The sequence below is a fragment of the Rhodotorula graminis genome (genome assembly GCF_001329695.1).
Source record: "Rhodotorula graminis WP1 unplaced genomic scaffold RHOBAscaffold_9, whole genome shotgun sequence".
Lineage (NCBI taxonomy): Eukaryota > Fungi > Basidiomycota > Microbotryomycetes > Sporidiobolales > Sporidiobolaceae > Rhodotorula > Rhodotorula graminis.
Window position 1 is genome coordinate 43776 of NW_017264936.1, and position 26374 is coordinate 70149.

The window sequence follows — 26374 nt, forward strand, 5'->3', positions numbered from 1 at the left end:
ACGATCCAGCAGTCGTTCCCGGCGGCGCGTCCACCCTCGCCGCCATCACCGCCAACCTCGCCGCACTCCGTCCCTCCCCCTCGTCATCTTCGTCAGCCGTCGAGCACCCTCTCGTCGCCTTTGCGCCCCAGCTCCGCACCCTCGTCCTCACCGACCTCGCCTTCCGGTCCTTCCCCTCGACCGCGCTCGTCTCCCTCCTCGCCAACGCGTCGCACCTCCGAGGCGTGAGCCTCCCACCGGCGACGCTGCTGGGCGACGGCGGTGTCGCCGATGCGCTCGCCTCGTGCCCGGCCCTCGTCGCAGTCCGCCTCTCGCCCGCACATCCTCGGCGCGCCGCTCCCTCGCCAGCGCCGAGCAGCTCGAGCGAGAGAGCTGCTGTACGAGCCGCAGGCTGGCGAGACGCCGCGTTCGACCTCGTCGTCCAGGCGGTGCCCGCGGCCCGAGCGGGCGCGGCGGCAACGGGGCTTCCCGGCCCTCGCGACGCGGCCGGCTCACGAGCTGTCGTCGACGCCGACTCGCCGTCTCGCACGCACGATGACGTGGGCGAGCGAGCCCGATCTGACGAGGCGCTCCACGTCGCGCTCGACCTGCTCGAGCGCAAGGGCGGAGGAGGGGTGGTCACGGTCTGCGCGGCGGGCACGAGCGACGAGCAGGGGGCATCCGACGGTGGACGAGGCGTGGCTACAGCCGGTTCGAGGGTTCTTGTCGAGCGCGAGCGCGCAGTGCCGGCCGTGGACGGGCCGTGGCGAGTCGACGCCGCAAGGTGGCGGGAGCGGCTCGACCTCCTCTGAGCGCGAGGCGTACCCGAGGCGGCGTGTAGCCCTTCTCCTGCACTCGAGAGCTTGTCGACCGTCTCTGCGCGGCTTAGAGAGGTTGCTCCTCGCGTCGCTCGCGAGGTCGACCTCGTCGACGGTCGACCTTCTCAAATGCCGGAGCTGCCGCTCGTCAATGCTCCGCTCGTTCGGCTTTGCGCTCCTCCGATGACGGCGAACCAAGTGGCACACGAGCTGTTCATATTTGGCCGAAAGCGCAGGTACGCGAGAGGCGAACAGCAAGGCGAGCCGGACGAAGAGGCCGGAGCGCAGTCGAGCCTGTCGTACTTGCGACGGCAGGAGTCGGTGGCCGTGCCGAGGGTCGAGGCGGGGACGATCTGCGCGCTTCGCAGGCCTGCGCGCAGACGGTGCGTCTGAGATTTTTGGGTGGGCGCGGTCCGTCCGGCGACTCGGCGCGAGGTGCCGGTGCTTCGCTCCTCGCGCGTCCAACTCGGCTCGACCCTCTCACTTCTCTCCACCCACACAGAGCGCCTCTCTCTCCGCACGCGCGACACTACACCCACCCTACCTCTCTACCAGCTCCCGCCAGCCATGTCGTCCTCGGATCACCTCCCCGTCCAGATTCCCGACGGCTTCGCTCCCCTCGGCACGTCGGGCACCCGCCTGCTCGAGATCGAGCGCGCAAAGGCGTCCTTCTCGCCCGCCGAGTTGCGCGAGTACATCTACGGCAACGAGTACCTCGAGCGCCAGAGCCGCATCCTGCCCATTGTCGAGAACGAGGTGCGTCCCCCCTCCCCGCCCGGTCTCGGCAGCAGCGCACGGTGGCGGCTCGTTCGGGTGGATGGCAGGGACACTTGCTGACCTCGTCTCCTCCCTCATCCACCTCTCCCTACACCGCCCACGTTCACGCTCGCTGTCGCCGTCTCGCCCCCCGGTCCGGTCCCCCACGATCCTCGTCGCGCCCGGCAGCCGGCATTCGACAAGTCCCAGATCCACTACATGAGCCGCGGCGACAAGTACCGCCACGGCCTCCGCAAGGACAAGCGCATGGTGCAGCTCACCCGCGAGCACGGCTGGAGCGCCGAGGACGTCAAGGTGGCCGAGGAGCTCGTCGACATGCCCGCCGCGTTCGGCCTGCACAACTCGATGTTCCTCAAGACGTTGCGGTCCCAGTCCAACGACGAGCAGCAGGAGCTCTTCACCAAGCCCGCCGAGAACTTTGAAATCATCGGCGTTCGTCCCCCCCTCCTCCTCCTCGTCCTTCTTCTCTTTCCCTTTCTCGCGCATCGCCAACTGACTCGAGCTCCTCTCCCGCCGCAGTGCTACGCCCAGACCGAGCTCGGACACGGCTCGAACGTCCAGGGCCTCGAGACGACGGCGACGTACCGCCCCGAGACCAAGTCGTTCATCATCAACACGCCCGGCATGTCGTCGATGAAATGGTGGATCGGCGGCCTCGGTCGCACTGCCGACCACGCTGTCGTCATGGCGCAGCTGTACACGCCCGACGGCAAGGACGGCAAGCTCGTCAAGCGCGGCCCGTTCCCGTTCGTCGTCCCTCTCCGGGACCGCAAGACGCGCGAGCTCCTGCCCGGCCGCACCGTCATGGACATTGGCCCCAAGGCCGGCTACCCGATGACCGACAACGGCACCGCCATCGTGCGTCCTCGCCCTCCCGTCCTCGGTCGTTCTTGCCTGTCGAACAGACTGACCTCCCTTGGCCGCTCGCAGTTCAACAACGTCGAGATCCCGCACATCAACTTCCTCGCCAAGTTCGCCAACGTCGACCCCGAGAGCGGCCGCTTCACGGCGCCCAAGCACGACAAGGTGGCGTACGGCACTATGGTCCGTCCCTCGCTCGACCCTTCGTCTTCGCTCAAGCGAGCACGACCTGACTCGGCCCCTCTCTCGCGCACAGACCTTTATCCGCGCCAACATTGTCCAGCAGGCCCGCATGATCCTCGCACGGTCGGCGACCGTCGCGATCCGGTACTGCGCCGTCCGCCGCCAGTTTGCCGACCGCGACGCGCCCCAGACCGACGACGGCCGCAAGCCGTCCGAGAGCCAGGTCCTCAACTACCTCCTCGTCCAGGCCCGCATCTTCCCGCCGCTCGTCCAGGCGTTCGCGCTCCACTACACGGGCCGCGCCATGATGACGGCGTACAACGCGAGCCAGGCGGCGCTCGAGGAGGGCGACTTTTCGCTCCTCGCCGACGTGCACGCCTCGTCGTCGGGCCTCAAGTCGCTGTCGACGATCATGGCGTCGAACGCGATCGAGGAGTGCCGCCGGGCGTGCGGCGGCCACGGCTACTCGCTGTCGGGCGGGCTCGCGTCGCTGTACGCCGACTACCTGCCGCAGGTCACCTGGTGCGCCTCACGCTCTCTCCCTCTCTCTCGCTCTCTCCTCCTGCGAACCTCGTCCTGACCCTCTCGTCCTCGTCGTGCGCGCAGGGAGGGCGACTCGTACATGATCTCGCAGCAGACGGGCCGATACCTGTTCAAAACGATGCGCTCGGTGCTCGCCGACCGCAACTCGCCGGCCAACAAGGCCAACGACACGGCGCAGTACATCACGCGCTACGTCGACAACCCGAACGCCAAGGCGCCGTTCAAGTACGCCGGCGACCTGTCGGACCCGCAGATCTTTGTCGACGCGTTCGCGCACCGGGCGGCGTACCTCACGGCGACGGCGCTCCGCAAGCGCGACATCGAGAAGCGCACCTGGAACGACCTCCTCATCGACATCTTCCGCATGTCGTGCGTCTCGCTCTCCCTCTCCCTCGCCCACGACCTTCCCAAGTTACGCAAACTCACCCACTTTTGCCTCGCAGGACGGCGCACTCGCAGTTCATCCTCGTCAACAACTTTGCGCAGGCGATCATGCACGACGAGGAGCTGGCGAGCAAGCCGGCCGTGCACCGCATCATGACGACCTGCTTCGAGCTGTTCGGTGCGTCCCCCTTCTTCGCCCTCTCGGTAAATCTTTCCCGCAGCCAACGTCCTGACCCTCGCCCCTTGTTCGTCGTCGCAAACAGCCTGCTACACGATGGACACCGAGGCGTCCGAGTTCCTGTCGTCGGGCTACCTGCAGCCCAAGCAGCACGAGCTGCTGCGCTCGCGCACGCACGCGCTCCTCGCCGAGCTGCGCCCGCAGGCGGTCCCGCTCGTCGACGCGTGGGGCTGCCCGGACTACCTCCTCAACAGCGCGCTCGGGCGCGCCGACGGCAACGTGTACCCGGCCCTGGTCCGATTCGCGCAGGGCGAGCCGCTCAACGAGACGCGGTTCAACGTCGCCATCGACGAGGACGAGCTCGAGGTCGGCAAGGAGCAGGGCGTGCGCGCGTGGACCAAGCTCTAGACGGGCGTGCGCGACGACGACGTCGACAGCAGAGGGCCGGCGCAGCCCCAAGTTTTTTTGCCTTTCCTCCTCCCCCTCCTCGAGCTCTCGAGTTTTCTGCAGTACCCCCCTTTTCCATCGCCGTGCACCCCTCATTGTATTCGCAACCACGTGTTCCCACTCCCGTCTCGCCTCGCCCCGAGAGCGTCGAGAGCTTCCCTGTCTCGTCGTCGTCGTCGCCGCACTCGCACGGACCTCGTCTCCCTCGCTACCGCTCGTGCTCCTCGGCGCGTCCTGCTCCGTCTCTCGCTCGCCTTGACTGTCTCTCTCGTGGTTCTCTCGGCCCGCACGACATTTCTCGAGCGCCCGAACTCGACGCCCTCGTCTGCGTTCGTCGGCTCGGACCGCTCTCGAGGCTCGCTCGTCTTTGCGCTCCTCGTCGCCAATGCGAGAGCCTTTCTTCTCTCACGTCTGCGCTCGGCTGTGGTAGTCTCGTGCGACCCTCTCGTTGTCGCGCTGGCTCTCGCTGTAGCGCCGCCTCTCGAGCTCTCGACCCTCTCAGCCGCACGGACCGCTCGCTCGCTCACGACGTCGCCCAATGCAGCACCGGCGAGCCCAGCACGGCAAGGCACGCGACAAAGACCAACGAGCGCGAGATGGACCGGGCGCGGCGGCGCGAGGGCGGGTACGGGTCGCCCCAGATCGGGTGGGCGATGCTGCGCCCGGGCGCGGACGAGGCGTTCGGGCTCGAGTAGACCTGCGCGTCGAGGGGACGGGGAACGTCAGGGGGGTCGTCGTGGTTGGAGCGAGAGAAGGAAGAGAGCGAGTGCGGCGCACCTCGAACCGCCGAAAGTAGCTTGTTGCGGCGGGCGAGGTCGGCGAGTTGTACGTGTCGTCGCCGCCGCCAAAAAAGGTGCTGAACAGGACGGCGTCGAGCGTGACGTTGGGGTTTGTGCGCCACAGGATGTCGGTGTGCGACAGGACGAGGTGGTCGTCCAGGTACAGGTGGAGAAGGCCGTTGGCGAGGGGAGGGTCGTTGAGCGAGACGAGCTGCGTGATCGTGTGCCACCTGTCGTTCGAGGGTGTCAGAACGTCGCGCAGAGACCGTGTGTGTCGACAGAGAGAAGAAAGAACGGGACGGACCGAGCGCGCTCGAACCGAAAGCTGCCGCGAGACAAACTTGTGCCAAACGCTTTATCGCACGCGACGTCTCCCCTCCTCTGGCCCTCCTCGCAAAAGCCGGCGTACGTCGGGACGTAGGCGTACACCTCGCCGAGGCCTTGCGGGCGCCACATGAGGCGCGCCGAGACGCACGAGTCGAGGTGGCGGCCGCCGACGCACAAGGTACGGCCGTGCCTCGACGACGAGGTGCCCGACAGGCCGGGAAGCTTGCCGCCCTTGACAAAGTCGAACGTCGGGTCGAAGGCGACCTGTTGCGCAGAGAGGTGTCAGCTTCGGGGTCGAGCAAAGGGAGAAGGAGAGAGCGAGGCGCACCTCGTACTTGAGGAGGGCCGTCTGTGCGTGTCCGTGCTTGGTGCCGAGGACGCGCATTTCGAACTGCTCTCCAGTGCGCGAGCCTGGCGGGTACTCGATGGCGAAGACGGCCTGGTCGTTGGCGGGGTCGAACGGGTCGCGAGTGAAGGACGAGCAGTGGGTGTGGTGTGTGTGGGTGCGGTAGGCGTGCTGGACGAGCTCGGTGGTGCGGGTGTGGTTCCTTGGTGAGCTGGCGAGGGCTGTGTCGAGGGTGGGCTCTGTCGAGAGCCAGTGAGACGAGGGCGAGAGGGCGAAGTGGGCGGCGAGGTTGGCGGGTGAGGCGGTGGTCGGGACGGCTGGGCGTGAGGGAGCGAGGCCCATGGCAGGGGCGAGCCGAGTCGAGGGAGCAGGGTGGCTGGACAGAGGACGAGAGCGAGAGCGTCGTTGGCTTGTCGACGACTCCGACTCGGAGGAGCGAGCGGCGGGGAGACAATGGCTCGCTCTCGCTTGGGCAGGGAGGCGCGCTCTGTGGACGCGCCAATCCAGCTGTACACCCGGTCCACGAGCAGCACCACTCTGCAGAGCGAGCTGGTGACGACAACGAGCTGCCGAGAGATGAGACTCGCGAGCCGACGCGCCTCACTCTCGCTCTCCTCCCTCGACCAGCTCACCGACGAGTACCTGCGACCCGGCACTCCTCGCCACGCACCCACCATGCGCCTCGCACTCGTCCCCGCCGCCTCGTTCCTCTCGCAGCCCGCGCCCTCCGCCTCGGACCCGCCCCTCGTCTTCATCGACCGCGAACCCTTCCTCGTCGAGCTCCAGGGCTCCCTCGAGGGCCCGACGGGCGAACCCTCGGCCGGCATAGAGGCCTCGAAAGCACCACACCTCATCGACGGCGCCCGCGTCGGCAAGGTCGACCTCTCCGACCCGGTCCGTCCTCCTCCTCCCTCTCTCTCCCTCTCTCTCGCGCACTCTCACTCACTCGCACGTCGCACGTCACAGAAGAAACCCGTCTTGCGCATCGCCCACCACCGCCTCGAGGGCAAACTCGAGACGCTCCTCACCCCGTACGCCCTCCTCCGCACCTCGCGCGCTCCCCCACCCTCGTCCGACGACACCGCCGAGCCCGCCTCCAAGCGCCCACGCCTCTCGCCCTCGCCTGGCCCACCAACGACGACGCCGACGCCGACGACGACGACGACGACGACCCGCATCGAGCTCGTCGCCCTCATCCGGCGCAAGCTCGTCTTCTCAAAACGGCCCGAACCCCTCGTCGACGTCTCGAGCGAGGCCGACCCGCTCTTTGCCGACAAGAAGCGCCGTGCGCTCGCCGAGGGGGCGGGAGGGGGCGCCGCAAAAAGGGCGAGGGACGACAGGGAGAGGGACAGGGGCGGCGCCGCGGCGGGTGCAGGTGCGGGTGCGGGTGTCGGGGCGGGCGCCGGCGGGGGTGCGGGTGCGACGACAAAGGCGCCGGCCAAGGGCGGCTTCTTTGCGCCGAGAAAGGCGCCGACGGCGACGGCGAGTGCGGCGGGAGGTCCGACAGGAGGCGCGACAGGAGGGAGCGCCGAGGGCGCACCACGGGCGCCGGGCGGCGGTGCGGCGTAGCGCGTATCGTCGACGAGGTGCACTGCTTGACGTCGACCGCCTCGCCGAGCCGTACCGAGAGCCGACGACGAGAGGAAAAGCCCAGGCTCTGCGCATCATGCGACGGCCGAGACGGGCGACGGCGGGTCACGCTTGACGGGCCGCACGTGGACGCGCTGTCCCGCTCGAAGGATGTCGATGACCTGCGGCGAGAGAGGACGAGAGCGTGAGCGGGTGTGCAACCGTCGAAAGGAAAGGGACGAAAGAGAGGGTGCGCGAGGCGAGACGCACCTGGTCAATGTCGAAACATGAGAGCTTAGTACGTGAAACATGAGAGCTTAGTACGTTAGCCATGAGAGCTTAGTACGTTAGCCATGAGTGGGAGCGACAGGAGGTGCAGGTGGAGGTGGTTGACCTGCGGGATTGGGAGGGCGACGAGGGGTCAGGCTCGGTCGCGCGCAAGACAGGACTCGAAAAGGGATTCTTGACGCACGGAGAAGAAACTGCGGCGAGACAGTCGGTACCGAGGAGGCAAATCGTGAGCACCTCGTTGCGCTTCGGCTGCAGCGCGAGGGACAAGTCGCTCACGGCGGGATGTGGAAGCCCAATCTGCGCACGATCGCCAACGAGTGGCAGAGTCAGCTCCTCGCTCGTGCAGCGAGAGAGAGAGAGAGCTCTGTGGACGGCGCGGCGACGCACCTCTGCTCGCCCTCGGGGACGCCTTGCTCGACGAGGACGCGCCGGCCGAGATGCTTCATGCGCTCGACTGCGGGCGTGTAAGAGCGGGAGGTGGTCACCTACGCGCGGTCTCGAGGACTGAGCGGCGAAAGGACCCGCTTGAGCGAGCTCTCCCGCCGCAGTGCGAGAACGAGCCGACGCACGCATGCTGACGTCCTCAACCTCGAGCGTCTTGACGCTGTCTGCGTGGACGACGTCGATGTCAGTCTCGTCATCAAGGCCGCCCTGAAGAGCAACGACGCAAAGAGGCCGTCCGCAGGGTTCGCAAGGGGGAGGGGAAGAGGGCCGACGACGCACCGACGTGGCGCTTGGGGACAGCGAGCAGGTGCACCTTGCTGCCCGGGCTGCGGTCCTTGAAGACGACGAACTCGCCATCCTGCGGGTGCCCGACGAGCCGAGTCAGCGTCATCGAACGAAGCTCGCGAGGAGGAGGAGAGGGAGGGGGAGGGAGCGCACCTCGTGCACGACGCGGAACCCAGGCGACGTCGCTGTGACCCCGCAGAAGATGCAGTCCTTGGCGGGAGCGCCATGTGCCGGTGCTGCGCCCATGGCGGGCTTGGTCGAGTCTCGAGGTGGGGTTACGATGAGGTCGTCGTGCGAGGGCGAGGGGCGCAGGCGCGAGAAGAGCGGGGCGCAGGTCGACAGGAGGCTGCCGAGCATCCACTCGACGGTCGCTACAGCGGATGAGGAGGGCAAGCTCTCGCCGTCGCTCTCCTCCTCTGAGGTCTCGGACTTTGCTCGCAACTGGGTCTCTCACTCTCACAAGGGTTCACACGGAGTGCGCAACAGCTCGACAGCTTACATCGCTACACGCCCCTGCCGCTCCCCCTCTCGCTGCTGCCGCCTCCTTCTCGGCTCGACCAGCCCGCGCTGCTCCCCCTCGCACTGCTCCCGACGCTCGCGTCGCGCGCTCGCCGCTTCTCGTCCCTCAGACCCTGCAGCACCCGCACGCCCGCGCGGAGCTTGGCGCCGGGCCCTTCGCCGATCAGGGCGGAGCTGGCGAGCATCGCCGGCGTCGGCGTCGGCGACTGCGCCTGGCTCGTCGTCGACGACGGTGCGGGCGAGTTGGTGCGGGAGGAGGGTGTCGAGCTCGATGAGGGGAGGGTACTGCTCGAGGTTGTGCTGACGCTCGTGCGGGCGAGGGAGGAGGAAGAGGTCGGCGGCGCCGGGTCGAGGAGCTGCGAGCGAGGCAATGTCAGTGCAGGCTCCTCTACTCGCGCTCATACATAGCCACTCGAGCCCCGATGTACGAGGTGCGAGAGGCAAAGAGAGGGCAAGAAACAACCGTAGGGACGCACCACGACCTCCCGCTCGAGCCTCCTCACCATGTCGTCCACCTCGCCCACGTCCCTCCCCCTCGCCCACAGCTCCCAGTCCTCGCTCTCGAGCGTCCTGACGAACCGCCTCCTGACCTCTCCCCCCGTGTCCCGCACCCGCTTCTCGGCCCACCGCTCAAAGTTGGCGCCATCGACGAACCGCGAGTAGAACCGCTCGGTCGCGGTCGAGCCCGGCTGCGAGAGCGAGGGCGCGCCCGACTTGAGGGGCAGGGGCGAGCCGTGCGCGCGGAGCGAGGTGAGGAAGGCCGAGCGCGAGAAGCGCGTGCTCGGGAGCGGTGACGGGCCGGGCGAGACGAGTGGTGCGCTGCGGGTCCAGGTCGAGGGCGGGTCAGTACACGGTCGTACTCGTCGCCATCGACGGCGGCGAGCTAGAGAGAGAGGTATGGGTGAGGGAAGGGAAAGGACAAGAGAGAAACGTCGGCGCACCGTGCGGCGACGGCCTCGTTGCCGGCCCAGAGCGTGCCAAAGTACCGGCTGAGGGGCGCTAGGAACCGCTCGGTCAACGCCGCAAAGTGCCGATAGATGACGGCGTCGCACGCGAGGTCTGTACGAGGAGGATCGGCCGGGACGGTGTTCTCAGGCTCGAGTCAGTCGAGCCCGCTCGTCGGCGTAAGAGAGAGAGGGAGAGGACCCGGGACGCACAGTCGCCCCGCCGCCACAGCTCGGCAATCTCCTTCTCGACGGCCTCGTCCTTCTTGACGTGCCGCTTGCTCGTCGTGCGCAGCCCAAACTCCTTGCCCGCGCCGCCGCCGCCGCCCGTCGAGCCGTCGTCGCCGCCACCGCCGTGCTGCGACCCGTTGCCGTTCGACGCCGAGCGCTGTCGAAGAGGCGCAATGCCGGACGGGGAAGAAGATGCGGCGGAAAGAGGGAGGGAAAGAGTTGGCGAGGAGGAAGGCGAGGTGGAGGAAGGTGCGGGTGCGGCGCGGTCGAGGCGCAGGACGTGCGGCCAGTGCTTGCACGTCGACAGGAGGAGCGGGTTGGTCGACGCGACGAGGAGGCCTTGAGGAGGCTGCGGGGCGAGAGGAGGGCGTCAGAACGCCGGCGGTGCAAGGCGACCGGCGGACCGGCTCGAGGTCGACGCGCCGGACCAGAGCGCGGAACGAGGGCGACGCACCTTCTTGCCCGCCTTGCACAGGTTCGCAAATTCGACATCGTGCACGTGAAAGTAGGGCCGCACGTCGCCGGCGAACGGTATCTGCGCACGATCACCCGGGCTGCTTGTTAGGACGAGGTCGTCTTTGCGAGGCCGGCGGCGCCCGACTAGACGAAGAGAGATCGAGGGACGCACAGGCTTAATGAGCGCCTTGAGCGCCTCGACGACCTCGGCGCCGACTCGTGGCTCGGCCGCCCACACGAGGAGCGGCTCGCCGAGCGCGACGAGCTCCCACAGGAGGAGCAGCTTCGAGTACCCGACAGGCCCAATCTCGCCGTGCCCTGACGATGTGGGCGACGATGATGATGCGGGGGGGAAGAGGAGGAGGCAGAGAGGCGTCGAGGGAAGTGAGGCGGGGAGGATGGACGGCGGGCCCGTGAGGAGCGGTAGGTGCGTCGCGCCGCGCGAGAGGTGCCAGGCCGCAGGTGTCGGCGGGAGGGCTGGTGCGGCGGAAGGTGTGCGTCGCAGTGGCGCGGATGAGGGCGAGTTGCCCTTCGAGGAGGAGGCTGACGCGGGAAGGGGGAATTGTGCTTGCGAGGGGAGGGGGATCGAGACGGTGAGGACCGAGCCGAGGAAGGGTAGCTCAAGGGTCGCGCCAGGTGTCGGATCGGGCCTGTGGGACGGCGTGACCGGCAAGTCAGGTTCGTTCGCTCGGTCTTTGCGAGAGGCAAGAGAGACGGTTCGACGCACCAGCTCGCGATGTTGTGGCACGCCGTCTCGACCATGCCGCCTCGTGCGCCTCCTGGTTGTGCATGCTTGAAGTGGAGCGGACCGAGGATCGACACGAGGGCCGAGAAGAGGCCCGAGAGGGCGGGGAGGTGCGAGATCTGTGAACGGCCGCGAGAAGGTGAGGGTTTGCTACATCGCCGGTCACGCCGAGCGCACTCGGCGCACACGGCGTTGCAATGATGCTCAAGAGGAAGAAGCCGACGCACGAGCACCAGTGACCGCTGCGAGTACCCTCGCCGCAGCCGCTCGTCCTGCGAGAAGGAGAGCCGAATCAGTTCTGCTTCTGGTGCCGCCGCCTCGAGATGGGGGACAGAGAGACGCACCTTGTCCCGCACGAACCACACAAAGCCGTGCAGCGCGCCATCGGCCCCCTCGCCCTCGGGCAACCGCAACAACCTCGCCTCGTCCTCGTCCTCGCCGTCGTCCACCACCTCGAGGTCGAGCCGCGCGAGCTCGTCCTCGCCCGCGTACGGCACCCTCCAGTGGTACGCGTAGCCGCCGTCTGGCAGCTGCTCCGGGTGCGGAAGCCCGACGGCCTCGGGCATCGAGCTGAAGGCGACGTTGGCCCTCGTCGAGGCGGGGAGGCGTGCGGGCGGGTACGCGTTGTCGAGGTTGGGGCCCGTGTCGACGTCAAAGTCGACGAGCGCGAACGAGATGATCCACCGGCGCACGAGGGCGAGCTGGTCGGGCGAGAGGTGGAAGGTCGGGAACGAGATGCGGCGAGTGAGCGTCTCGCGCTTGCGGTGGTGGGGCCGAGGTCGTCGCTCGCTGTCGAGAGCGGCCATTGTCGAGAGAGCGCGCCGTGCAGGCCGTCGAGAAGGGTTGCGGTCGACGACGAGGTGGTGGGGCAGCGATGACGGCGAGGAGAGTGGGGGCGGCTGTGACGACGCTCTGCGCTGCGCGTGGTGCAAGTGCGAGGTGGCGCAGAGCTCTGCGGGCCGGATGCTCCTGAGCGGCGAGCGGACGGGGCGAGGTGCTGGCCTCGCTCGTTCTCCTCCTCGATCACTCCGGTTCGGACCTTGATTAAAATCCGCTTGCGGGCAACTCTCTCTCTCGCGCAGCGTACCTCGCCAACCTCGTTCGTACTCGCGCTCTCATGTGAAGCGCCCGCACCGGCGCGACCGCAAAAGCCACGGATCGCTTCCTCGCGAGGAAAGAGGGCGAGCTGGCAGCTCGAGCGCGACGACGACCTCGCTCGACGGTTAAGACCGAGTCAGAGCAGCTTGTAGCGTGCGACACGCGTGCGGCGCGGAAAAGAAGAAGCAGAAATAAGGGCAGCGAGAGCGGGAAGAACACGCTCGAGCGCCCCGAGGCCAGGCGCCGGCGACGACGAGCGTGCAGGCCGACGAGCGGGTGCCCTTCGAGCACGCCTGCTCACGCGAGAGCAGAGCGATAGACAGAACCCGTCGACTTGAGGCGCGAAGCACGAGAGCGAGCAGAAGCCCTGACTTCGAGCCGTCTCGCAGCGCGTGCAGGAAACATTTGGCGGCCCGCGCTCGACGGTAGACCTCGACAGCGCCGAGCACGATCTCTGCGAACCGCCGCCAAGGTAGAACGGGCCGCGCATGGAGCGAGCGGGGCAGGTGCCGGCCTGGGGGGAAAGACGGATGCTCGGGCGGCGGGTGACAAAGCGATTGGGCTCGAGGCGGCTTGCGTAGCCGTGTAGGGTCCGACACGACCTGTGGCGAGGTACTGGGCCGCCGCAAAGGGCCTGTACTGGGCCGGACGACGGAGGACGGCGGAGAGCTGATGAGGACGGAAAGGCCGAGGTGCGGGAGAAGCGAGGGGAGCTGGGTGGAAGCCGGGCGGTGTCGGACGAGGCTGAGCAGTGCGCGCGCGATGCAGGCCAGTCGACAGGCCTGCAGAGCTGGTTGTGGGCGAGTGAGAGCCGCTCGCCGTCGTCGTCGTCGTCCGGAGTTGCCGCTCTTGCGACTCGTCGTCGACCGCACTCGCTGCTGCATCGTCGAAACCGCCCAGGGCGGCTCATACCTGCGCCCGGTCCGCCCACCACAGCGCTGCCGCCATGGCGCTCCCTCACCACCGCCGCACCCCGAGTGCACCGCCTTCCGCCCCGTCGCGCCGACCTGTCGCCGTCGTGACAGCCGCAGTGGCGCTCCTGTGCCTCCTGTCCCTCCTCTTGACCGCCCCTCGACACGCCCCGACCTCGCCCTCGGCACAGCGCGTCACCTCGCTCCTCTCCCTCACCTCGCTCTCGTCCCCTCTCAACCGCGACCGCGACGATGACCCGGCCTCGACTGCCGCCCTGTCGTACCGCCGCCAGCTCGAGCGTGCAACCTCGCAACACTACCTCAACGCGTCGCGCCACTGGTTCGACCACGTCTACGTCCTGTCGCTCCCCTCGCGCGACGACCGCCGCCAGGACATGCGCCGTCTCGCCGACGCACTCGGCATCCAGGTCGAGTTTGTCGACGCCGCCGACAAGCATGAGCCTTTCATCCAGTGGATCGCAGAGCGGGTCGTCGAGAGTCGCTCCCTCAGGAGGAAGGAGATGGTCCGTCCCCTCTCTCCTCCCTTCTCCCTCCTCGCAACCCCTCGGCCACTCTCGCAGACACACCTCTGACCTTGTGATGTCCCCTCGCAGGCCAAGGCGCGCGGTGTACCCGCATCCCGCATCGGCGGCCTGTCGATCCGGTCCGACTGGCTCACGCCGTTCCCGGGCAACGGCTCGTCGCCTGTCGCCGCCGAGCGAGGGCGCTTCCCCGACTTCCCGAAGCAGTCGTGGGACGGCGGGTCCGCCTCGCCGCAGACCTGGGTCGAGCACCTCGAGACGCTGCACAGCGACGGCGGGCGGCACACGTCGCTGCGCCCAGCCGACGCCGACCTGAACGTGACGGCGGCGCTGTGGGACCCGCGCGAGAAGCTCGCCGTGCGCCAGGTGCACGAGGGCGTCCTGTCGACCTACTGGGGCCAGACGCGCGCCATCAAGCGCATGCTCGACAACGGCGACCGGCGCGCGCTCGTCCTCGAGGACGACGTCGACGTCGAGTGGGACGTCCAGTCGCTGTGGGAGTCGATCGCGCGCAAGCTGCCGAGGGATACCGAGGGCGACGACGCGTGGGACGTTGCCTATTTGGGGCACTGCTGGGGCGGCGAGTATCAAGGTGCGCCCCTTCTCTCTCTCTCTCTCTCCCTCTCTCTCTCTTCGTTACGGCGCTCTGACACTCTGCCTTGCCCTTTCTGCAGAGCCCATGTACCTTCACCCTCTCCTGCACCCGTCGACGGCACCCATGTGCCTGCACGGCTACGCCCTGTCGCGCCCGGGCGCCCAGCACCTCCTCTCGTCGATGCTCGACCCGTGGCGCGCCTTTTCGGCCGCCGTCGACGCCGTCGTGCCGGCGCTCCTGCACGCGCAGCGGGCCCTGCCGCGCTCGGCGCCCGAGCACCCGCTCGTGCGCAGCTACAGCATCGTGCCGCCGCTCGTCGTGCAGCGCAAGGACGGGCCGAGCGACCTGCAGCGCGGGACGGGGAGCCCGTGGCGCGGCGTCCTGCGCGACTCGACGGTCGAGCGCATCCGCAGGGACCAAGGCGTGTGGCACGACGGGTGGGAGGACCGGTACGACGAGCGCGAGGGCAGGGCAGATCCGGCGACGGTGCTCCGGTGCGGCCAGGGCTGAGGGCGACGTAGCGCTCGGCAACGATGTTCTCCTTTAACTGTCTCTCGAGTACTTGCGAGAGAGACCCAGGCCTCGCGGCACGTTGAACTCGAGCTGGCGACGTTGCCGCGGACTTTGCGAGGAGGAGGAGAGCCCGCCGCAGAGCGAGTCGCTTTGCAGCCGCCCTCAGCCGTGATGCCTTCTTGGCTAGACTGCACCCTACTGCGCGCACAAGCAAGCCCCGTGAGAGATGCCGGCTCTCGCTCGAGACGACGAAAGCTGCCCGCGTGGGGACGAGCCTCTGCTCGCTCACCACCGCGACCCGCTGCAGCTCGCTAGCGCACACTTGCTCAGCATGGCCAGCCGTGAGACCGCAGGCTCGCCCTCGCCGTCCAACACGCCGTCGGCGACCCCGACCCCCGTCCCCCAGATCCCGCCTCATCAACCGGCCAACCCTGGCCTCGCGTCGTCCTCGCCCGGCGCAGCACCAGGCGCAGCATCCCCGGTCTATGGCTCGCCGAGAGGCGCGAACTCGCCCATCGCCCAGCCGGGCCAAGGCGGCCTGTCTCGCACTCGCTCGCCCGCCGTCAACGAGCCCCTCCCCTCGAACGCCCTCCCCGACTCGTCGCCCGCACTCCAGCCACAGCTCACCGACGAGCAAAAGGCCGACGTCATCCGCCGCCACCTCCTGTCGGCCGCCGAGCAGCACCGCGTCGCGCAAGACCAAGCCCTCGCCTCGTCCTCCCCCGCCGCTCGTTCCCCCGGGTCCGCCTTCCCCCAGTTGGGCACGAGCCCGGCCCTCCGCTCCAACTTGCTCGACCTCGGCAGCGGCGCCGGCACGGGCGACAGCGACGAGTACCCGACGCCGTACCACCTCGAGGGAGGAGACGTCGTCGCCGGCGTCTACAAGGCTGTCGGCGCCCTCAACCCGTCGGCGCCCTCGATCCGCCGCTCAAAGTCGCTCGCGTCGATCGGCGCAGGCGGCGGCACGACCTCGCGCCGCGTGTCGAACGCCGGGCCGGCAGCAGCAGATGGCGCCGCGGCTTTCCGGGCCGGCCTCGCGCACGACGTCGGCGCCGACGTCGTCGCCGCCGCCGACGAGCCATTCGTCGACGACGACAGCAACGCCGAGCTGTCGACGGCCGAGATGCTCCAGCCCGGCGGCTTCCGGCGCGACTTTGTCTTCCGCAAGGTCGCCGCTCGTGTCGGCGGCGGGCCCGAGCCGGGCAGCGACGCCTCGTCGCTCCAGTCGTACTCGGGCACGCCAGGCGGCAATGGCGGCGGCGGCGGCAACCCGAACGCGAGCGGCGTCTCGCTCGCGTCGGCGTCGGGCGTGTCGCTCGTGCGGCCGGCGGCTCCTCGCCCGACGCGGTCCTTCATCGACTTCCTGAGCCTGTACGGCCACTTTGGCGGGGAGAATCTCGAGGAGATCGAGGAGGAGGACGAGGAGGACGAGGACGAGGACGAGGAGGACCCCGCGGCGCAAAGCGGCCTGCGTCGTCGGGGCGGGGCGGGCGCAGATGAGGAGGCGTCGGTCGTCGGGCGCCCGGGCCTCGGGCGACGAGGCTTGACGGGCGAGCGCGCACCGCTGCTTCGGGCGCGCAGCACGCTCGCGCGGGGCGACAGCCGCAAGCGGTTGAGCGTCGCGAGCGCCAAGGAGGCGGGCGAGGCGGCGCCGCAAGGCGACGCGAGCGTGACGCAGGCCGTGCTCATGCTCCTCAAGAGCTTCGTCGGCACGGGCGTCTTGTTCCTCGGCAAGGCGTGCGTCCCTTTTTCCTTCCTTCCCCTTCTTCCCTCGCACGGTCCCTGACGACCCGTCTCTCTCGCCCACAGGTTCCTCAATGGTGGCGCCCTCTTCTCGACCGTCGTCCTGTGCTTCATCGCCATGATTTCGCTCTTCTCGTTCCTCCTCCTGGTCGAGACCCGGCAGGCCGTCCCTGGCTCATTCGGCGGTACGTCCCTCGTCCTCTCGCCTCATCCTCTCAAGGCCCGACACTGACCTCGAGCACGCACTCGCAGACATTGGCGGCAAGCTGTACGGCAAGTGGATGCGGTGGGCCATCTTGACCGCGATCGTGACCTCGCAGGTGAGCCCCTTCCCAAACCCTCTCGGCGCGGCACGAGCGCCGCAAGACGTCCAGCTCGACTTTGAGCTACTCTTGACGCGCATACTCCCCCTCGTCAACAGATCGGCTTCGTCGCGGCATACACCATCTTTGTCGTGCGTCCCTCGCTCCTCTTTCTGGACCGCAACTTGGGCCTCGCGCACGAGACTAACCCGGGCACCACGTCGGACAGGCGCAAAACCTTCAAGCCTTCTTCATGGCCGTCACCAACTGCCACACGTTCATCTCGGTGCCGTACCTCATCATGGCGCAGCTCGTCATCTTCCTTCGTGCGTCGCCTCGCCCTCCTTCTCCTCCGTCGGCTCCACTTGCGCCCTTTTCTGACATTCTCTCTCGTCCCGCAGCTCTCGCCCTTATTCGCAACATCCAGAAGCTGTCCGGCACAGCGCTCGTCGCCGACGCCTTCATCCTCATCGGCCTCATCTACATCTTCGGCAACGAGATCAAGGTCCTCGTCGACCATGGCGCCGCCGACGTTGTGCTCTTCAACGGCAAGGACTTTCCCCTCCTCATTGGGTGAGTCTGCTTCTCCTCTCGATGATCCGTCGAGCGGCAGTAGCCGGCGTTGGGCCTTGATCGGGTCGAGCAGATGCTCACCCTCTCATCACTCGCGCAGCACGGCCGTCTTTGCGTTCGAGGGCATCGGGCTCGTCCTCCCCGTCTACGAGTCGATGCGCGAGCCGCAAAAGTTCACGCGCGTCCTGTCGGGCGTCATGGTCGGCAGCATGGTCCTGTTCGCGAGCGGCGGCCTGCTCGCGTACCTCGCGTACGGCTCCGACATCCAGGTGCGTGGCTTACTCTCTCTCTCGCTCTCGTTCGCTCTCAGCGAGCTCCACTGACCCTCGTCGAGCCCTGCAGACGGTCGTGTTCATCAACCTCCCGCAGGACGACAAGCTCGTGTCGGCGTCGCAGTTCCTCTACAGCATCGCCATCCTCCTCTCGACGCCCCTGCAGCTCTTCCCCGCCGTGCGCATCATGGAGAACGGCCTCTTTGCGCCGCAGAAATCGGGGAAGAAGAGCGTCAAGGTCAAGTGGGAGAAGAACAGCTTCCGCACGCTCGCCGTCGTCGGGTGCTCGATCCTCGCGTGGGCCGGCGCCAAGGACCTCGACAAGTTTGTCAGCCTGATCGGCAGTGTCGCCTGGTGCGTCCCCTCTTTCCCTTCTCTCTATCTTCCTCGACGTCGAGTAACGCTCGAGCCCCCTTCTGACGGCCCCACCTTCTCGCGTGCGCAGTGTTCCCCTCGGCTTCGTGTTCCCGCCGCTCCTGCACCTCAAGGCCTGCGCCCACACGCGCAAGCAGAAGGCGGTCGACATCGCCCTCTTGTCGTTCGGCGTCGCCGCCGCCATCTTTTCGTCGACGCAGACGGTGCGTCCCTCGCCTCTCGCCTTTCCTTCTCCTCTGCCGCGCCTCGCCTCGAACCGGATACTAACACGTGCGCCTTACCGTCGTCACTCGCAGATCCAGATGTTCCTGTCGGGCAGCGAGCCGGGCGGCCCGACGTTCGGCAAGTGCCCGCCGCCGTCCTGAGCGTGCACAAGCGCTTCGCCGTCTCGTCAAGATCGTCGGGCCTCGTTCTGGTCGGTATCGCCGGGACTGGCTCCTTGGTCTCGCAGGTCGTGGCTTAGAGATCGGTGCGAGGAAAGAAGAGGAGAGAGGGAGGGGAGGAGGAGCCCGTCTTGGGAACGTCGTTGTGTCTTTGTCGCCTGCATTCGCATCTCGTTGCTTGTTCTGCGAGCTACCGAGCGTTGTGTGCTTCGCGAGAGCAGGCAGGGCCGCCGTGCTCGAGCACGCTCGCCTCGTGCGCGAGTTGCGGATGGTCGTGCGGAACGTGTCCTCGCTGCTTCTCGGAGCCCAGTCCTTCTTGGCTTGACCCTGCCTTTGCCGCTCGCGAGCACAGAAGGAGAGTGCATCTCTCGCGCCGCTCAGCTGCTCTTGGGGACGAGCTGCCGCAGTGCCGCCTCGCGCGAGATGCGACATACGGCGCTCGGGCCTCTCGCGACGATCCGGCCCACTTCGTCGACTCATTCGCGAGCGTATCGAGCACGACGCCGGCAGACGCAGAGCACGTCGTCTTGCATGTCGTACGGCGAGGTCGCCAGCAGGAAGAACTCGTTTTGGAGCGAGCGAGAAATGGAGGGTAAGGACGACGAGCTCGACGAGGAGGCTTATAGATCTTCGAGCAGGCACTCTCTCGCTCTCTTTTGAGACTCTCCTGTCTCTGAAGCAAGGCGCGTTCCCGCGTGCGTGACCTCGTCCACGAGAGAGAGACGCTCGAGAGCAGGTTGGCCTTCTCAAGTCGAACGACGCTCGCGATCCGTCTCTTTGCTCTCTATCTATCGCTCCTGGTCTCTCGACTCGTCGAAACGGTGTCACTGCTCACGTTGCCCGGCTGAAAAGTCGACTGACCCACCCGTGCTCGCTCGTCGGCTTGATCGGCCTGCTGCGCAGAGTCCAACAGTCAGTCGACGGCGTCGAGACGAAAGAGGAGGTGAGGACGCACCTCGGCCCAAGCAGCGCCCTCGTCAACTGCAACAGATCGCGCCGCTCGCCCCCTCGACCGCCGAGGACCAGCTCTCGCGGCCGGTCCCTTGCCTCCCTCAGTACCTTCTCAACCTCGGCGCCCTCGCCGTACGCCCTCCTCGCGCTGTCCCACCCTCGCTCGGCCCACACTCTCGCCGCCCTCGTGTCGCCATGCCACGCGCATGCGCGCGCTGCAGGGAGGCAGAACGCCTCGACGCCGTCGACGGCGAGCGCCTCTTGCTCGAGGAGGCGCACGGCCCTCGCCGCGTCGCGCAACACCCGCTCGGCCTCGCCGCCGCCTCCTTGCGCTCCCTCGCGCTCGCGCAGTCGTACGCCCGGCCGACGCTCGTACAGCTGCGCGAGCTCGGCGCGCCGGGCGTCGCTCGCTGCGCGACTCGCGCCGTCCGAGGCGCACACGGCGCACGAGCAGTCGAACGCCCAGGCGCGGCCGAGCCTCGTCGTGCGCTCGGACGTCGTCGACGCAAAGAGGGCGGGCCCGCCGAGGTACGACGTGAGGAGCTCGTTGTCGACGGCGACAGGACGCAGGACGTGCGTGACAAGGCGGGCGAGGTCGGGCGAGTAGGACGTCTTGACGTTGGGCGCGCACGAGTGGTTGAAGCGCGACGAGATCGGGAAGATGCCGTGCTTGGCGATGAAACTCGGCGAGGATGGACTGGCGGAGGACGACGACGACGAGCGGCCGGCGAGCGAGAACGCGTTCGTGTCAAAGATGCCGCGCTCGCTCGAGATCAACGAGTCGTCCTCGTACGCGTTGGCGAGGCCGTAGAACGTCTTTTTCTCCTCGTCGGACAGCGACTGGACGGCTGCCGAGACGTCACGCGCCGAGCCGACGACGACGAGCGGCGCCTCGACGAGGATGCGCTCGCCCGGGACGAGCGGGCGCGCGGCAAAGAGCCCAGCTTGACGACCGGGCGAGCTCGCGAGGTAGATCTTGTCGCCGAGGTTGCGCCGGTGGAGCGCCGACGACGCGCAGGAGGCAGCGCTGGACGAGGGCGACGTGGTCGGGCGCGAGTCGATCGAGAAGAGGGTCGAGTGGGCGGTCTCGGGGCTCGACATGGCGTTTCTCGGCTGCGTGTGCGAAAAGAGTCAGTACTACGTCCGCTCTGGGCAGGACGGAGAAGAGGAGGGCGCACCTGCTCGTGCTCGACAGCTCCTCCTCGTGAACCGCCGGCTCCGTCGTGGCCAAGCGACAGCGCCATGAGCTCTCGCGCGCGTTGTCGGGACCGTAGCGCCGCCTTGACGTGAGCTGGCGAGGTCGTGCTTGCGCCCTTGCGGCCTGCGGCGTTGGACCCGCTGTTGTGGGCGAGCGATCGGGTCGAGGTGGGGAGACTCGGCGGACGAGGACGAGGCGAGGCGAGGAAGGCGGCTTGCGAGTCGGTGCGAGGCTGGGAGACAGCACTGCGAGGATGCGCACGTGCTGGCGAGCAAGCGCGCCGTCGAGAGTAGAGAGCGAGAGAGGAAGATGAACGGCCGCGATCGAGATCCGCTCGCCAAGAAAGCTGCACCGCCTCTCGTGCGACAGAGGTGCAAGGGCTCGTTACAACAGCGACACAGAGAGGTGATGTACGACAAGGTGACGACGGAGGGACTAGATCAGATGAGCTCGACGTCGCCCGCCTCGAGCAGGGCGCGGATCGTGCTGTACCGGCACATGTGTTGCGAGCCCTGCGCGAACGCAAACAGCTCGCCGCTGCAGGAGGAGCGACTCATCAGTACACTCGTTGAAGAGGAGGGGAGGTAGAGGGACGCACTCGGGCAGGACGACGGGCGCGCAGTCCTTGCGAGCGCGGACGAAGACGGGTTGGCCAAAATCGGGCGTAGGCACTGCGCAACTCGGCCCCGAGTCAGTTCGGCTCGTCGCACGACGACTCTTGGGAGAGAGGGACGCACTCGGTGGCGGGTTGCGGGTGACCTGCTCAGGCATGGCGTCCATCGCCGACGCGTCGTGGTAGGCCTTGACGAGGCGAACGTATCTGCGGCGACGGTCACGACGGTCAGTGAGTCCCCGACAAGCAGAGAGGAAGAGAGAGAGCGCAGGACGCACCCTTCTGCGTGCGCAATCTCGTTGTGGTACAGGCGCTCGTGGACGTCGGGCTGCGACAGGTAGTACTCGGCGCACTGCTCGAGCTGCGGGAGGGGAGCGCATCAGGACCGGCTCGACGACGTCGCTCACGCTCGCTCGCAAAGTGAAGAGGGTGCTCACCTTGTAGATGCGCTGGCGGGTGAACATCTTGAGGACGTGAGCGGCGCGCATGTTCTCGGTCGCGACGACGCTCGCGGCGATATAGAACGCGTCGTCTTGCCCGGGCGTCGACTGCGCTATCCGCACGAGGTCTTTCTGCATGTGTGTGCGACTGTGTCAGCTCTGTTCAGGAGGGAGAAGGCGGGGCGAGAGAAGGGGCGCACCCGACGAGCGAGGCTCTTGACGACCTTGTCGACGAGCTGGCGCGGGAACTTGAGGAGCTCTGGCGCGCCGATCTCGTTCTGGTACGCGCGGAGGAGGCGCTGCACGTTGCGGCTCTTGTCCCTCGCGGTGCCCTCGCCGAGGATGTCGTCGAGCGAGGGGCTGTCGCCCCGCGAGCTGTCGAACCCTGCCCGCACCGAGCTGCCGGCCGCCGCGCCCGTCACGCTCGAGATGCGGCCGCCTCGTGCGGTGGTGCGCCCTCCAGTCGCGACCGAGCTGTCGCGGTCGTCGTCGAGGCGGCGAGGAGGGTGGGCGGGCGAGTCGTCGAAGAACGAGTCGTCGTCGATGGCGGCGCGCTTCGACTGGAACGACTCACGGCCGAGGTCGTCGTCATCGTCGTCGTCGAAGAAGCCCCGACCGGCGCGGCTCATGGCGGTAGCGGGTCGACGAGAGCGGTCGAGCGATGAGGCGAAGTCGCTCTCGTCCGCACGCGACCACGACGCGCCGCTCGGCTCACACTCTCGCTTGCAGCTGTCCTTGGGCTTGTCAAAGGTGCTCGCACGCGCTTGCTACAACTGTCGAGACTGGCCGCACGCTCGCCGACTGCACGCCGCGAGAGCCGAGGGTTGCCGCTCCTCCAGCCGCCAGCTTACGAGCGGTGGCGCCTTTCGCTCGCAAGTGCACGCCTCGGAGGAAGCCGCGGTAAGCCAGCCGGCTGATCTTGCGTGCTCGGCGTACGAGGTTGATCGGCCCGCTTCCCCGGATTTCGGCGGAAAAGTGAGGTGAGGCGCCTGAGCTTTTTCTCTCCCCTCTCTCCTCGTTCCCCCATCTCCACCAGCTGGTTCCCTATCGGCACACTCTCGTGCCAGCCAGCGCTCCTGCCCGCAAGGACCCCGCGATCACCTGCGCTCGTCCACCCTCGAGGCCGCTCCGCCACCTCGCTCGCTCGAGAGCTCCTCCTCGCCGTCGTCAGCTCCGCACTCTCGCCCTCGGCGACCAACCAGCACCGTCACCATGGGCGCACACCCGACTCAGACTGTTGCCGACAACACGCCCGCCGTCCCGCCTGCACCGGCCGCCTCGTTCGACGACGTCAAGCACGACCTCGAGCGCGCGAGCGGCAGCAGCAGCAACGGCAAGGGCGTCCTGCACGGCGGCGAGCACGATGTCGACACGACCAAGGGCCAGGCCAACCTCCACCGTCGCCTCAACGCTCGCCAGATCACCTTCATCGGTTTCAGCGGAGGAATCGGTACCGGTGCGCCCTCCTCCCTCTCTTCGTTCCTCGCCTCGGCATCGAGCGCCGCTGACTCGGTTCACGCCGTACAGGTCTCTTCATCGGTACTGGCTCGGCCTACGCCAAGGCGGGCCCGGCAGGTCTCCTCCTGTGCGTCTTGCTCGACCGCCGCCCGGACCCTCCTCGAGCGACGACTGACATCCCTCGCTCCCGCAGCGCCTACCTCGTCGTCGGCTCCATCCTGTGGTGTGTCATGCAGAGTATCTCGGAGCTCGGTACCTTGGTGCGTCCCGTCTCTCGTCCTCTTTCGCCGGCGCACGTACTGACCTCCCTCCTCGCGACAGATCCCGACTGCGGGCTCGTTCCCTCACTGGGCCTCGCGCTTCATCGACCCATCGGTCGGCTTCTCGCTCGCCTTGTCCTACGGCTACTGCTACACTATCGCCGTACGTCGCCATCGTCATCGGCCTCGTCGTCGTCCGCGACTGACCCCTCCTCGACCCGCAGATCGCCTCCGAGGTGTCGGCCGCCGCCGTCCTCGTCTCGTACTGGTCCGACATCTCGCCTGCGGTCGTCATCTCGATCTCGCTCGCCCTCATCCTCGCCATCAACCTCATGCCGGTCCGCTTCTACGGCGAGACCGAGGTCGTCACAGCCTGCGTCAAGATCCTGTGCTTCCTCATGCTCGTCGTCGTCTCGATTGTCATCACGGCCGGCGGTGCGCCCGAGGGCAACGCGATCGGCTTCAGGTACTGGAACAACCCGGGCGCCTGGGTCGACTACAACGGTGCGTCGTCTCGCTTCCCTCCTCCTCCCTCCCTTTCCCTCCCTTCCCGGTCTGCCGCCTCGGTCTCTCGCGAACCGGCTCTGACACTGTACGTCCTGCAGGCATCACTGGCTCGACTGGCCACTTCTGCGGCTTCCTCGCCGCGTTCGTCAACGCCTCGTTCAGCTTTATCGGTGTCGAGACTGTCGTCGTCGTGCGTCCCTCCCTTCCTCTCTCTCTCCCTTTCCGCCCCTCGTACTCACACACTCATTTGGCATCAACAGGCTGCTGGCGAGGCCGAGAACCCGCACCGCTCGATCCCGAAGGCGGCCAAGCGTGTCACGGCCCGCATCGGCTTCTTCTACATCCTCGGCGCCCTCCTCATCGGAATGACGGTCGACCCGCGCAACCCGGACCTCGTGTCGGGCACCGGCAACGCCAACTCGTCGCCCTGGGTCCTCGCCATCAAGGCGGCCGGCATCCCTGCCCTCGACTCGGTCGTCAACGCCTGCATCCTCGTCTCGGCTTGGTCGGCCGGCAACTCGTACTGCTGGGTGAGCACTCTCTCTCTTTTCCTCTCCACTGTCGGCGCCGACGTGTGACTGACCTTGCTGCCTCGACAGGTCGGCTCCCGCATGATTGTCGCCATGACGACCGACCGCCAGCTCCCCTCCTTCTTCGGCATCACGTCCAAGTACGGCGTCCCCTACTACGCCGTCCTCGCCTCGTTCGCCTTTGGTCCTCTCGCCTACCTGTCGCTCGGCTCGGGCGGCCCGTCGCAGGGTGAGTTACCGTCGCTCCCTTTTCTTTCTCGTCGCCCGTCGGGGCGGCTGGAGCTATTTGTCTTCTACTTTGAGCGCCTCACTGACTCTGCTTCTACTTTCAGCATTCGGCTGGCTGCAGAACCTGTCGACTGTCGCCGGCCTGATCGCGTGGGCGACGCTCTGCTTCGCCTACATCCGGTTCCACCGCGGCTGCCGGGCCCAGGGCGTCAACCGCGACTCGTTCCCGTGGAAGTCGCCGTTCCAGCCGTTCACGGCGTACTACGGCTTTATCGGCAGCGTCATCGTCACCCTCGTGTCGGGCTTCTCGGTCTTCCTCAAGGGCAACTGGGACGTGCAGGACTTTATCGCCGCCTACATCGGCATCCCTCTCTTCATCGTGCCCATCCTCCTCTGGAAGCTCATCAAGCGCACTCGGGTGCGTCCTCCTTTCCTCTCGTCGTCGTCGTGCTCCCCTTTCCCTCCCACCCTCGCTCCCTTTTGTCCCTTTCGTCCTCGCCTCGTCTTCTCCTCTTCTCGCCCTCGTCGAGCAACCTCTCAAGAACGTCGCACTGACTCTCGTCCTCTCCCCGCCATGCAGTTTGTCCGGGCGCGCGAGATGGACCTCTTCTCGGGCCGCATCGACACGGCGACGCTCCCCGTCCCGCCGACGCCGACGACGGCGTGGGGCAAATTCATCGACTGGCTCTTCTAGACGCGCCTCTCGTGTGCTGCGCATAGACCTCGGTATAGAAGAGGGCGCAAGGGAGGAGGAGGGATGGGCTGTGTTTTAGACGCTCTCCAACAGAGTGAGGCTCCTCGTCGTGTTTTTGGTTGTATAGACTACGCAAACGTTCAACTCGTTTCCCCACTACTCTCTTCTCGCCTGTGTGTGCTCTCGCAGAGAGAGAAGCCGAGAGAGCGGGTACTCGGGGCGAACGGACCTCCTCGCTGATCGACCTTCTCAAGTTGGACTTCTCTCAGTTCTCGACGAGGCGACGGCGCAGGGAAAGAAAGAAGCATGTGCACTGCACCGCTGGACCAAAGAGAGAGAGAGAGAGAGACTACTAAAGACAGTGCGACGACGCACGAACAGAACTAAGCAAGCGGGTCCGGACCTCCTCGTCCGTCCCTCGACCATCCTCCTCGCTCCTCGCCCCTCGTCCCTCGCTCCAGCTCGTCCCACCTCGCTCTTCCTCCTCCAAGCTCGGCCTCACCGGGCCCGAACGGCCCTTTTACTCGCGCCAAGACGACGACGACCGACGACCGACGACGACGACGCTCAGGTCTGCGCCTCCTCGACCTCGATGAGCGGGTGGTAGCTCTTCTTGCGGATGTACGCCTCGAGCTGCTTGTCGTCGAGCTGCCTCAGCTCCTCGTTGCGGTCGACCTTGAGCTCCTGGGCGCGGCGGACGACGGTCACGGCAACCTTGATCGAGACCTCGCGGATGCGCTCGATGTCGGGGTACAGGAGGTCGCGCTCGAGCTCGTCGGGCGTGAGCGACGTCGAGAGGCCGAGTGAGCAGGCGTGGACGAGCTCCTCTGGGATCTGGATCGGGAATGATGGGGCTTGGTCAGGTCAAGTCGGGGGAGGAATGCGCGCGAGAGGGGGAGAGAACAGGGACGCACGCTCTTGACGCGAGCGACAATCGATCCGAGTCCAAGGGATGGAAAGACGAACTGCTCGTGTGAAGTGCGAGGAGAGGTAGAGAGAGAAGAAAGAGGAAGGAGGGAAGGAAGGGAACGAAAGTCAGGCTCGTTCGGCCACCGGACGGCGACGCCGACGACGACGGCGAG

The 26374-nt window shown here is 67.4% G+C and overlaps 9 protein-coding genes across 9 annotated transcripts in view; 5 read left to right on the top strand and 4 right to left on the bottom strand.

The window, feature by feature from the left end:
• The first annotated feature begins 1331 nt into the window (after positions 1-1331).
• On the top strand, positions 1332-4294 carry RHOBADRAFT_37674 (uncharacterized protein). Its single transcript, XM_018413456.1, has 8 exons — positions 1332-1553; positions 1743-2006; positions 2094-2432; positions 2505-2618; positions 2692-3140; positions 3225-3530; positions 3605-3723; positions 3809-4294. The coding sequence occupies exons 1-8, from the start codon at positions 1365-1367 to the stop codon at positions 4129-4131; spliced, it is 2103 nt and encodes a 700-aa protein (XP_018269858.1). The 5' UTR covers positions 1332-1364; the 3' UTR covers positions 4132-4294.
• A 650-nt stretch (positions 4295-4944) lies between these two features.
• On the bottom strand, positions 4945-5549 carry RHOBADRAFT_6752 (polysaccharide lyase family 14 protein; the record flags this gene model as incomplete). Its single annotated transcript, XM_018419171.1, has 2 exons — positions 4945-5179; positions 5254-5549. Coding segments are annotated over 2 exons (531 nt in total), but the record flags the coding sequence as incomplete, so codon positions are not given.
• Positions 5550-6297: 748 nt separating this feature from the next.
• Positions 6298-7191, top strand: RHOBADRAFT_54407 (uncharacterized protein; the record flags this gene model as incomplete). Its single annotated transcript, XM_018417292.1, has 2 exons — positions 6298-6516; positions 6589-7191. The coding sequence occupies 2 exons, from the start codon at positions 6298-6300 to the stop codon at positions 7189-7191; spliced, it is 822 nt and encodes a 273-aa protein (XP_018269860.1).
• Positions 7192-7286: 95 nt separating this feature from the next.
• Positions 7287-11912, bottom strand: RHOBADRAFT_45103 (uncharacterized protein; the record flags this gene model as incomplete). Its single annotated transcript, XM_018414541.1, has 17 exons — positions 7287-7373; positions 7538-7585; positions 7664-7673; positions 7759-7779; positions 7870-7936; positions 8052-8090; positions 8206-8284; positions 8365-8582; positions 8795-9086; positions 9207-9549; positions 9672-9789; positions 9888-10254; positions 10360-10440; positions 10534-11011; positions 11089-11225; positions 11334-11378; positions 11451-11912. The coding sequence occupies 17 exons, from the start codon at positions 11910-11912 to the stop codon at positions 7287-7289; spliced, it is 2892 nt and encodes a 963-aa protein (XP_018269861.1).
• A 1238-nt stretch (positions 11913-13150) lies between these two features.
• On the top strand, positions 13151-14762 carry RHOBADRAFT_45104 (uncharacterized protein; the record flags this gene model as incomplete). Its single annotated transcript, XM_018414542.1, has 3 exons — positions 13151-13639; positions 13730-14249; positions 14332-14762. 3 exons carry the CDS (start codon positions 13151-13153, stop codon positions 14760-14762), a joined length of 1440 nt encoding a protein of 479 aa, XP_018269862.1.
• A 1126-nt stretch (positions 14763-15888) lies between these two features.
• Positions 15889-18395, top strand: RHOBADRAFT_16486 (uncharacterized protein; the record flags this gene model as incomplete). Its single annotated transcript, XM_018412320.1, has 11 exons — positions 15889-16237; positions 16307-16502; positions 16575-16693; positions 16761-16828; positions 16930-16962; positions 17040-17136; positions 17212-17383; positions 17484-17652; positions 17726-18009; positions 18101-18233; positions 18327-18395. 11 exons carry the CDS (start codon positions 15889-15891, stop codon positions 18393-18395), a joined length of 1689 nt encoding a protein of 562 aa, XP_018269863.1.
• An 841-nt stretch (positions 18396-19236) lies between these two features.
• RHOBADRAFT_54411 (uncharacterized protein) lies at positions 19237-22244 on the bottom strand (the record flags this gene model as incomplete). Its single annotated transcript, XM_018417293.1, has 10 exons — positions 19237-19308; positions 19369-19394; positions 19473-20477; positions 20543-20702; positions 21061-21099; positions 21161-21233; positions 21300-21382; positions 21454-21536; positions 21613-21747; positions 21816-22244. 10 exons carry the CDS (start codon positions 22242-22244, stop codon positions 19245-19247), a joined length of 2097 nt encoding a protein of 698 aa, XP_018269864.1. The 3' UTR covers positions 19237-19244.
• A 583-nt stretch (positions 22245-22827) lies between these two features.
• RHOBADRAFT_16453 (uncharacterized protein) lies at positions 22828-25292 on the top strand (the record flags this gene model as incomplete). The annotated part of the gene is made up of 10 exons (XM_018412317.1): positions 22828-23071; positions 23143-23200; positions 23267-23333; positions 23395-23496; positions 23558-23837; positions 23939-24030; positions 24101-24370; positions 24440-24599; positions 24703-25016; positions 25179-25292. The coding sequence occupies 10 exons, from the start codon at positions 22828-22830 to the stop codon at positions 25290-25292; spliced, it is 1701 nt and encodes a 566-aa protein (XP_018269865.1).
• Positions 25293-25859: 567 nt separating this feature from the next.
• The window catches only part of RHOBADRAFT_16250 (uncharacterized protein), a gene marked incomplete at both ends in the record, with an annotated part of 3103 nt that continues 2588 nt past the window's right edge, over positions 25860-26374 (bottom strand). The window contains 2 exons of the mRNA XM_018412304.1: positions 25860-26126; positions 26207-26257. Coding sequence (XP_018269866.1) covers positions 25860-26126; positions 26207-26257 — 318 coding nt within the window. The remainder of the gene's footprint in view (positions 26127-26206; positions 26258-26374) is intronic.

Coding starts and splice junctions, on each gene's coding strand:
- RHOBADRAFT_37674 (XM_018413456.1), top strand. CDS start 1,365: ATGTCGTCCTCGGATCACCTCCCCGTCCAGATTCCCGACGGCTTCGCT. Junction 2,619..2,691: donor AGGTGGCGTACGGCACTATG/GTCCGTCCCTCG, acceptor TCTCGCGCACAG/ACCTTTATCCGCGCCAACAT. Junction 3,141..3,224: donor TACCTGCCGCAGGTCACCTG/GTGCGCCTCACG, acceptor TCGTGCGCGCAG/GGAGGGCGACTCGTACATGA.